The following is a 12,087-nucleotide window of genomic DNA, read 5'->3' as shown; positions in this document are numbered from 1 at the left end:
CTGAAACTTAAAAGATTAAAACCAAAATAAAGACAAACTTGAGGGACCAAATATTATATTAACCCATTTAATAATTAAGATTAAGTATAGAAAGTCATATCTTGTCACAGATTTAATAAGCTTAACAAATTTTATTGGGGTGTGCGTGTGTGTAGACGTAGATAGTTATTGGTACTGGGATTATATCGGTGGTACTACCTCCGGTCCTTATTATAAGACCCCGTTTGATTTTTTGTTTGGTCCTAATTATAAGACCCCAATCCATTTTGTCTCTCATATTTATGCATTTTTTTCCAAGATAATCCTTCTAATAATAATAGTTCTAGCTAATATACTTAATTAGCAAGGATATTTTAGGAATGACAACACTTATTTATTACAAATAACTAACTTAACTTACTTCCTTAATCTCCTCAAATAAGTCAACTGGGTCTTATAATTAGGACCGGAGGTAGTAATAGTTAATAAACCATGTGGTCGAATCTTGTAGCTGATCGTCGTTTCTCTTAATTTAGGTTATTTGTCGTGATGTGCCGTTGAAGAATCCCCCTCCATGCCCAGTTCTCTCTGCTTCCGGAGGCGAGGTTTCATGCTCGGAGGGAGAATATAAGATAAAAGATTATAAAAGAGATGCACATTGTTATGGCCACTCTTTATAATCAAGGGTTAACAGAAATAATTACAAGACAGATCAGGGGTTATGATACTCATATATATATATTTGTAACCAGTCTTACAATTATAATACTAAGAGATGAAGAAGCATTACGGATGAGATAAGAAGCTACAAAAGCTATAGGAAGGGAATAAGAACAGCAGAAACCCCATAGTCACAGTGACAATTGCCGGAGGGAAGAAAGGACAGAGAGGAGAAACTTACCATAAACACCCTATTCCACTCCTAATAAACCCAATTACTGTATCTTGTGGTCCATTAGTCTCAGGTTCATAGTCAGCCCATTTTATGTGGAGCCCATTCATTACGCATATTTTGTTCTGCTTTTCGGGCTGTGGAGTGAGATTACAATGTGTGTGTCTCTGTGACTATGGGAAGGTGGATGAAAGCTTCGGCCCACCCCATGCTTTTGAAATTTTGAACGCAGTCAAGCTTTTTATTATTATTATTTCAGTTTAAAATAATAATAATAATATTATTATTATTATTATATTATTATTATGGGAAAATGACAACAAAATACCACCTGAATTTCAAAAAGATAAATAAGGCACCTGAATAAGCAAAATGACATATAAGGGACTGGGTACCAATCTGGAATTCAGATTTTTTGCCAAAAGATCAAAATGCCCTGTCTAAAAGTGAGAGAAAGGAGAGAGGAAGGAGAGAGGAAGACGCTGATGAAATACGGGAAGGAGAGAGGAGGAAGACGTTGATGAAATCGGGAAGAAGAGAGGAAGGAGAGAGGAAAACGCTAATTTTCGATGGGTTCCCACAGCTTAAAATGTTATTGCCTAGCATTTCTCTAAAAAATTTTGGTTCTGTCTCTGTTCTTCGCATAAAACCATTTTCAGAGAATGTGAAGCTGTCTGGTTTTCTAGTATTATTAAACCATTTGTCCTGAATTTTACAAAACACATATCGTGATTTACAACTTTTGTAGTGAAAGTGACTACTTTGTTAATGGGTTTTGCAACCTGTTTTCAGGAGATAAACAACTTGTTTGTAAAAACTAATAAAGTTCCACGCTAAATTTGACAAAACGTATAGTGGGATTTACAACTTTCGTAGTAAAAATAATTACTTATTCAATGGGTTTTGTAACATGTTTTCAAGGGATTGGCAACTTGTTTCTAAAAACCAATAAAATTCCATGCTGAATTTTACAAAACATATAGTGATATTTACAACTTTTGTAGTGAAAATTACCACTTCTTAAATGGGTTTTGCAACCTCTTTTCAGGGGATGAGCAACTTGTTTCTAAAAATCAATAAAATTTCACGCTGAATTTTACAAAACACACAGTGAGATTTACAACTTTTATAGTGAAAATGACTACTTCTTAAATGGCTTTTGCAACAAGTTTTCAGGGGATGGACAACTTGTTTCTAAAAACCAATAAAATTTCACGTTGAATTTTACAAAACATATACTGGGATTTACAACTTTCGTAGTAAAAGTGACCACTTTGTTAATAGGTTTTGCAATATATTTTTGGAGGATGAGTAACTTACTTTTCACCACCAATAAAATTTCACACTAAATTTTACAAAATACATAATGTGATTCACAACTTTTATAGTGAAAGTGACTACTTCTTCAATGGATTGTTTTCACCGGAAAGGCAACTTATAAGCATAAATAAATCATTCAGTGAACGTGCACCTGAAGTACGTCACAATAAATATTGAACTATTAACTTTCATAATTAACTACATGTATAGTAAAATTTACCATTCACGTAATGGGATTTACCAAAAACCAGCAGGCATATGACAGCAGTTACGTTACGTAATTGCTTGCCATTGTTTTCTGATTTCTCCTTCATCATTCACTGAATACTAAATATAAACCCTCAAATGCAATAATCCTGTTCCTATTTTACCATGAAGCAGCCACAAAAATGAATAATCCAAATCTCTCCATCAACTTCTTTCCCACAGGTTCACTCCCTCTCTCACTACAAATGGGGGATTCGGATTTAGTTTCACCGAATGGGAGGATTGGTTTCTCCGAGTAGGGGGGTTCGGTTTCACTAGCTGAGTGGAGGGATTGGTTTCGTCGAGTGGGGGGATTCGGTTTCGCCAAGTGGGGGGATTGCTTTCACCGGGAGAAATCTTTCTCCATCTCAGTTTTCAAACATAATAAAGGCAATTCGGTTATTAGGCCAAAAATCAAAATTCCAGATTGATACCCAATGCCTTATTTGTCATTTTGCTTATTCAGGTGCCTTATTTGTCTTTTTGGAATTCACATGGTATTTTACTGTCATTTCCCTATTATTATTCCTACTGCTACTATAAAATTACATCCAAATGCTTCATTGAAGTGTAAACTTAATTCTCTAAGTTTACACAAAATTTTAATTTATAAACTATATTTTTAGCCTCTTGATTTTACCAATACTAGTTTTGTTAATAAAAAATACTGAATCAATGAATTTAAATAATAGTAATTCTGTAGCTAAACACGTGAAAAAGAATGCTTAAATTTTAAAATAAAAAATGATTATATTAATAAATTAAGACTTAGAGCATGTTTCTTCAACATTTAATTACATAGTTAACATTTAAATTTGTTGAGACAGCAAGTAAACGGTGTTAAAAACATACTTCATAAAGTTAAAAATTAAAAAATTAAAGTGGAAATTGATCTAAACTTAGAAGATCAAACATATAATTTACCCTAAATACTTCTATTAAAAATCGCCTTTTTTAACCATGTATTAAAAATGGCCTTGATATATACGGCGAGGTTTCTGTTCATCTGTCTTTAATTGAAAAAAATATACTCCTCCGTCCTTAATATAGGACCTAATTCTTGAGTTGATTTTGGTCCTAAATATAAGACCCATTTCTTATATTTATCAATTTTCTTTAAATTACTCCTATGGATACTTCCTCAACCATAACCAAGTAGAAGAGAGAGAGGGAGTATTAAGAAAGATGATTATGGTGTTTCAGGAAAAAACGTGTCACTTTTCTTATAATTAACTAACTTACCTAACTTCCTTAATCTAATCAAATTAGTTAAATGGGTCTTATATTAAGGATCGAAGGAGTACCAACTCTGGAGAAAACAAATCCATATCCTATGTATTAAAAGTTTTTTTTTTCCTTTCTCAGTTTTGGCCTCCATTTAATTTTACACTGTTTTAATTATTAACTGCCTCTACTGATCTCATGCATCCATCTAAAAATAAAATTATTGGAAACAAATAATAGCTATACGTTGAAAATTTGGTCTGGGACATATATTTAAAAATAAAATGAGAATCTAAATTAGCACCGTATAACAAGAAGGAAGCAAGTTATATAAAATATTTTAAAGCTTATAATAATGTTGATTCATGTTGCTCAGTCGTCCATTCATGGGTGAGTCATAAAAGAATCTGCATACAAAAATATTATCAAACATTATCAAATATGCTCATTTACAATATCCCAGTCTAAAAGGTTAGTTTATCAGATGATCTTATGTGGAATATTAATTTACCAACGTACGTATTATTAATTGGAATGATCCGCCGAACGTCTATAGAACAAGCCTTACCCAAATTTCCAACTTCACTGAGAAACTACGGCTAAGAAGATAAGAAAAACAGATCGGCCCCACCGCGACCGATTCAAGTTACCACATGGTACGTGTCATTCTGAAAACCTGCGTGTCCTCGTCCACATTACACGTGTCCTTGCATTGTTGCCTTTACTGTAGTTTGATGAGCTCTGTCACTTGCGGGTTAATTCTTCTACTGTTTACCTGCCCTCAAAAAGTCATCGCTTGATTATATCCATAGGATCATCGAATCTCTATAAATCATGAACCTTTTGTGTTTGAGCAGTGTGCAACTTGATCAATCAGTTTCGTTCTTCTCCTATATTATTCCGATCCAATTAAGAATCCCAAACACCTGAGGGTGAGGAACATGGCTTCACAGCAGCAAGACAGAGAAGAGCTTGATCAGAGGGCTAAGCAAGGAGAGACGGTTGTCCCTGGTGGCACCGGAGGCAAGAGTCTTGAAGCTCAAGAACACCTAGCTGAAGGCAACTCTCTCTTCATCTCTCCACGTTTCTTCGGATAAATTAAAAAGGGTTTTGTACGCACTTTAATTTTAGAGCACTTTTGGTCATATTAGTAGGCTATTAATAACACGTTCCTTGCTTGGTGATTTTGTATAAATGGCCAGAGATTTTCATATATAGCCAATATACACGTATTAGCCATTCTCTGAACATGATAATCAAGAGGGTTTGCGCCATTTTGTGAAACACAATAAGGATATATGCCATTTTCACATGCCAATTATTATCAGACTCGTACAAGTAGTCTTTCTCATGTTCAGCATATATAAGATCATGTGTGCTTGTACTGCTTCCTCTATATTTCCAGTCTGCATAAGAAGATTAATGTGCATGAAGTATCTGATATTACTGATAAGAGAAGAGGAAATGCAGGAAGGAGCAGGGGAGGACAGAGAAGGAAGGAGCAGCTAGGGAAAGAAGGGTACCAAGAATTGGGAAGCAAAGGAGGGCAAACAAGGAAGGAACAAATAGGGAGTGAAGGGTACCACGAGATGGGCAAGAAGGGTGGTCTCAGCACCATGGAACAGTCTGGTGAAGAACGAGCTCGAGAAGAAGGCATTCACATCGACGAGTCCAAGTATAAGACAAGAAGCACCGCATGAGATTCGCACCATCATCTCCCTCTTTCTATCTTGGCTCAGACCAGATCACTGCAATCTTAGTCTTAGTTATATGTGTGTATTAAGTTTTCACTTTGTCTACTTATTAGGAGCCTGGCTGCATAAAATATGTACTTCTGCAGCTGCTATGTAGTAGTAGCAGTATATGGTAGTAGTTAAGTGTGTTTCAGATCCTCCTTTAAGGTTTACGAGGTTTTGTGCATGTCGTTCGCTGTAACTAGGCAGTTATGGTTCATAATGATAACTTTCTCTTATGTGTTTAACATGTTCTTTATTTCCGTTAAGTTTGTGTGACTAGGACTTTCAACATAATGAAAAATTAATTTTTGTAAGTGAATAATATTGAAAAACAAATGTCCGGACCAAAAAAGAATTGTAGGAAATCAAGGTGAGTTTATCATATTCTTCTTTGGTAAATTGGTGAGTTTGTTCAATTAAAAAAAAAAAACGAAAACGTCAGTTTGTAATTAACGTGCTCTATTTATTTGTAAGAATATAAATAAATATTTTTAAATTGTTGGAGATATTAAACTTTATTCTGTTAACACATCATCTTAGTTAAGATCACAATTAGTTATTCGAAGATACTATATATGAAGCTATGGAGCTTTGTAGTATATGTATTGAATTAAGTGTGTGAAGTATGGTTGAAACTTAGCTAGAATTAACACAAGTCTCTTCATGACTCCCTAAAGGGTTTTGGGTTTTGTCGGTTAATTACCCTTAACAAAGTTTGCTGTGTATTTTATCAATTAATAAAGTTCTATTGTCTTTTTGCTTTCCCTTGTATTTTTCATTGGGCCAAAAACAATGAACTTTAACTCATTGAGTTTTTGCAGTTTTTGTTAGAACGCATGAAGCCCAATCTTGAAGCGAGTTGCTTCTTGTTGCTTTTTGGGCCAACGCACCATTTTTTCCCTGGAGCTGGGATTAGACAATTCTATGTAGATGGGATTGAGGGAATACTACCGTACCCTATAATATTTCTCTATCGACTTACCTAATCCTAAGTAACAAACAGTTTCTAATACTATACATTTTTTTAACATAGTTTTCAATTTCAATCACAATCTTTATCTTCATTTTTAATATTTCGTGCTAAACTTACCAAAGATTTTTTATAGTTTAATTTATTGGTCACCCTTTAATAGGAATCAATGTCTTTTTTGTTGTTTAATGAAGTTCCATCATCGTCATCTTTTTGTTCTCCTTAACATAAATGCAATGAGAATAATTTTCTACCATCATGAATTTTAAAATAGTTAAAATTTGTGTATTTTAACCTGTAAAGCGTAAGCCATACTTAATGTCAACTGCATGAATTAAAAAAGTCCACAGTTATTTTTTTTTGGATAATAATACATGTTCTTGGTGTGTTGAGACGGTCGAGGGTGTCCTCTGTTTCCTAAAGGCGCACTAGAGGCTGGGAAGCGTTAAACACATTGGAGGAAAAGCCGCTCACAAGGAAAAGGAAAGAAGCCAAAGAAGAAAACAAATAAAATCGCACAAAAAGTAAGAAAATTAAGACAAATAAGCAAAAGCGACATGCAATATTGCATTATCGGACATGTCTCTGTGAAACCTATGCTCCCTCGTTCCTTTTTCACAAGACCAACAATCACCTATGGCTTATTTTTATTTACGAGAGATACTTGGATGTCTCAAATTTTATCTTTAGCAGTTTCTCATTTTGGCTCCATTTAATTTCTCATTTTAGTATTAATACTGGAAATATACTCGCATTCTGTTTTCGTCACATATTGTTCTTCTTTCACTATCTTTTCCATTTTAATAATTTTCTTATTTTGTCTCTTATTATATCTCCCTCTCTTTGTAACTAGGGATATTTTTAAAGAAAAATTATAATTATTACATTTTTTTTCCTAATTAATTTTAACCCATTTTTTTATCAACATCATTTAGTGACATATATCTTATTAAAAAAAAAAAGAGGGAGCAGTAATTCAAAAGAAGCAACTCTTACCCTATATTTGGTATGAGGAATATGGAAGGAAAGGGTGGAGGGGAAAAAAATTTTTAAGCTTATTTTGAAAAATTGAAAAGTGGGATTATAAACTTTAAATAAAAAAATGTAAAACAAAAAAAATAATTAATTTAAAACTTCCAACCCCACCTTATCAATCTTTTCTCTTTTCCCTGACTTTTGCTTTTCCTTCTCTCAAACGGATCCTTAAGCAAGCCTGAAACGCACGCTAAGCACATGAAACTTGAATTGAGAAAAACTTCATCCTTAAGTAAAGCTGGAGCGAATTATCAAAAGAGCAAAAGAAGGAGACAGGTTGCTCAGATACACTCCCTAAAGTGTTCACCCTATTACCATAGCAGAATAACGGTTATTCTAAAAACGAGTTAACGTCATTGTTGCTTTTTATAGTTTGATCCAATTTTGCTTTTAGTTCACATAGTTTCAAATCTTAGTTTTTAGTTCAGATGATTTCACAAGAATTTGGTCTGAGTTAACATTGTTAAGCATAAACGAAAACCAAATCGGATTAAAAGTACAGTGACTCAAACCAAAACTTAGTAAACTTAGTCTAAATTCTTACGAAACTAATAATTACCATTTTTTTCCCAGAGTTTTTCCTTCTTGTATTCTTATATTTTTCTTCCCATCCGACCTAAGAACAAAACGCGCCGACACTGCAGCTCTTTTTTCCTTCTTCAGCGCATCGTGCGTTGAAGCAATCCAGTTTCTTCTTCCTGAAACCTCCAACCTGCCTTTTGCATTGATCTCCGGTCAATATCAATACTATGCTATTGGAAACTCTAAGAATCATATTAACAGAGTTAATTAGAAGAAACGCGTATGAAGTCCGTAAAATATATTTCTTAATAAATACCTTGCCTTGATTATAATTCATTTAAGAATTTTAAAGTACTTTCTTCAAGCCCATCATTTTAAATTGTTTTCCTTAGCAAAACACTATAACTTGATGTACTACTATTGAAATTATGTTTTGTTGCACATGCCAACTATAACTGCTATCCGAAATTCTGAACACTATTTGATTTATCCGTGCTTCGTATGGGAGGAAAAATCTAGTGTAGCATGTTCTTCTTGGGGGCCAAAATCTAGTTCAGTAAATAATTCTAAATCTAATCTTTTTATTAGATTACGATCTGAGGGAGTTTGATTTTGAATAAGATCATATAGCAATAATTTTGACTATCTTTATGATTTTTTTTTGGTGAACGATTATATTTGTAAATTGTGGAGTAATGATTTTGGCATATATCAATAGTAACTTAATAATATTAATATTTTAACGTTTTTGGTACTCCTTCAGTTTTTAATATGCAACGATGGCTACTGATGTTAAACGTGAAACATTAAAAAGGAAAAAGGGCACACAAAAAAAACAAAGAGGACCTCGGACTTTTCAAAATGTGGTCTTTATTGTATTTGCTTCTCATCATTCCGCCACAAAAAAGAAAAAGAGAAAAGTTAGAGATGCTGCTCATTAATTGCAGCTTTCTTTACTATGACACCCCCTGGAAAAAATAAGAGCAACTTGAAGATCTTTTTCTGGTGTAAGCAAATACTTTATTCAGAGTAGTACATATTCTTTGTATTTATGACGTTTAATTTAAAGCAAAGACTTGAGGTAGAAGATGAGTGATTTACAAACTCCTGCTTTTCCAACCAAAGATGATAAAAGAATCAGAGGGGACAGAGGATATGCCTTATACTATGACGTGACATAGCTATGTAAATGATGTGATTGTGAATGAGGTAATCTTCATTAATTATATAAGATTCAAATCAAATCTTATAGATCTGTTTGACAAAAGGACTGATAGTACTGAAAACATCAGAGAGAATGGAAATGAAACTATAAACCGTGGAATCCAACTTACACTTGGATTATAATCAATTTTTGAGTTGAATAGTGAAAGTACATTATTCGGATGCATTGAGAGTTATACGTTTAGGATGTAATGGAATAGGACGGTCATTAATTAATAAAATAGAACGGTCATTAATTAATAAAATAGTAACAGAACACAACAGTATGGTATGAAGCCGTATGGAATGGAATATAGATAACTTTCCATTGTTTAATTGGGAGTTTTATGAGGGGAAGGAATTGTATCATATGACCGTTGTTTGAGAATTATTATAAAATAAGTGCGACGGGAATGGATTAAAACTAGAGTTGTGAAAAAAAAACGTACCTGAATGATTTTTTTGTTTTTTTTATATAAGTTGGAGTATCCTCAAGTCATTTTAGACCTAAGAGTAATTTTGGTCGAATTTGGAGTATTAAGGTTAAGTTCTCCCAACAAGAGCACTTCTCATCTTAACCAATAACTTGTTGGTATACATAATTGAATTTTTATTTTGTTATCTTGCTCATTCTACGTAACCATTTGGTAAAAATATATCCTCCTCTAACAACAACAAATAATAACATTTCGTTTGTAAAATCCATAAACTGTTGCCTTTCCATTTAGCTCACAAGTTTAAGAACGCTTAAGGACTCGTTCCTTTCATATCATGACACCTAGTACTGCCGAGGCACATTCCTTAGCTCATCTCCTGCTCGATCTCTCTTTTTTCTTATAATTTGAAAAATTATTTGATTTCTTTTGCAATGTTTTCGGTATCATATCATATCATTTTATTTATAATATGATGTTTTTTTTTGTTCGGCATGTGTTGGGATTGGGTTTTCACTAAAAGAATAAAATTTATTTATTGGAATGAAAAAGGAACAAGAATGGGATGCAGGAAGCGAGAGGAGCAGCATTATATGGCGCGCGGGAGAGTGACTATTAATAACAAGTGGGGGATAGATGATAGATTGGGGTAATTGGTGATAATTTTCTAATTGATAATTGGAATTTCGAGAAATAATACTGAGCAACCCTGAAATAAAAAAAGAGAAAGGTTGAGTTTGAGCTCTTAAATGACATGTAAGGGTATGTTTGTTGAAGTAATAATCATGGTAATACTCTAGGTATAGGATACCTCTTATCCCTAATATTAGATCTAATTGGAGATTAAATTTGGTTCCAAATATAAGACCTTAATTTACTTTGTTTCTCAAATTTATATCTAAAATATCCCTATTAATTGTAAGGAGTTCATACCAAGGAATAATTCCAATACATATAATTAAAGAAAGTAATTTAGGAAAGTCAACATATTTGTTACAATCAACCAACTTAACTAATTTTTGTAAATTTCTTTAAATTAGTTATCCAAGTTTTATATTAAGAGCCAAAGGTAATATGTATAAGAGCAATGGAAGGACATAAAATTTTTTTTTTACCTGGGCATAAATGAAATTGGGAGAATTGCAATAAAGTTTTAAAGAAAAAACATAATTACTAAAAAAAATCATAATGACAATTGAGCATATTGTAATGACAAATTTTAGAGTAAAAAATGATAACTTCTAACTTGTTATTAAAAATTTTTGATGGTTAATTTATTTCTTTCAAACCTCATTGTAATTCTCCCAATAAAATTCTGTGTTGGTAGGAGGGATGAGGAATAAGAATTTTCAATGTTAAAAAAGGAAAAGAAAACAACCATGGACTTTTCAAAATGTGGTCTTCAGATATGCTATATTATATTACTGCAGCTTTCTTTTTTTCCGGCACATTATTAGTTAGACATTAGTATCAGGGTACTATCACTATATACCTCTAAAGTCCTGTTTGGTAGAAAATATTAAAAATTAGGGATAGAGAATGAGATTGGTATTAAAAAATCTATTAAAAGAGTATTTAGCATAAGAGATTACTTGTTACGTGATATTAGACAAACCCATACATATGGGATTGGACAATACCATGGTGAGAAGTAGTATTATCCAATCCTACTTCTATGGGTTTGTCTAATCCCATGTAATAAGTGATTACTCATGCTAAATATTATTTTAATGTTTTAATTTTTTAATTGTAATTGTAATCCCTATTCCTTATTTTTAATACTTTGTATCGAACGGAACCTTAAGTTAAAGACTTGAGGAAGAAGACTGATTTGCGAACTCCCTGCTGGCTTTTCACAAAGATGATAAAAGAGAAGTGCCAAATAGTAATTTCCTGCCCATCGTAGAAACATGCTTTCCTTTCCTAACTCCTCGGTGGCCACCGGAGAAATCCAACTGGTCATTGAACATGTGGTTGAATCAAATTGGAGTCAATTGAAGATAAGACTATTTATCATTATATAATATCATTCAAATAAAACGTACAATAATATTTATCCATAAACCACAGAACCATAATTACCAAAAGACATCAATATATGATAAACTGCTACTTTATTTTAACTTAAAGCAATCTCATTTCAGATTAAGCAAGAATACAAAAACAAATATAAAATCTAATCAGGGTAAAATATGTAAATTTGTTCTGAAAGTTTTTATTTATGAGTGATAGGCACCTAAATGGTTTTTGTTGTGCAAATTTACTCTGAAAGTTTAAAAATCATATCAATGTTACTTTCCTATAGTCAAAAATTTGACGTTTACTGTTAATATTTTTAGCGGTGGGAGCAACATTGTTATAATATTAAACTTGTGAAGTAAATTTGCAGCGAGAAAAAAAAAAAATCTGAGCGCCCAACACTTCTAAATAGAAAATTTTCAGTAAATTTGCACCTTTACCCAGTCTAATCTAACTACTCAACAATCCATCCAAAGCTCTTGACGTCATGGCCTGCTGAAGACAGGT

At 32.7% G+C, this 12,087-nt stretch overlaps 1 protein-coding gene across 1 annotated transcript; it reads left to right on the top strand.

The window, feature by feature from the left end:
• Positions 1-4,602: 4,602 nt before the first annotated feature.
• LOC114722616 (protein SLE1-like) lies at positions 4,603-5,361 on the top strand. The gene is made up of 2 exons (XM_028908695.1): positions 4,603-4,720; positions 5,132-5,361. The coding sequence occupies exons 1-2, from the start codon at positions 4,603-4,605 to the stop codon at positions 5,359-5,361; spliced, it is 348 nt and encodes a 115-aa protein (XP_028764528.1).
• The last annotated feature ends 6,726 nt before the right edge of the window (positions 5,362-12,087 follow it).

This window comes from Neltuma alba, unplaced genomic scaffold, assembly GCF_004799145.2.
Source record: "Neltuma alba isolate B1F8T4 unplaced genomic scaffold, ASM479914v2 tig00012097_pilon, whole genome shotgun sequence".
NCBI lineage: Eukaryota > Viridiplantae > Streptophyta > Magnoliopsida > Fabales > Fabaceae > Neltuma > Neltuma alba.
This window is presented reverse-complemented; position numbering and strand designations above follow the sequence as displayed.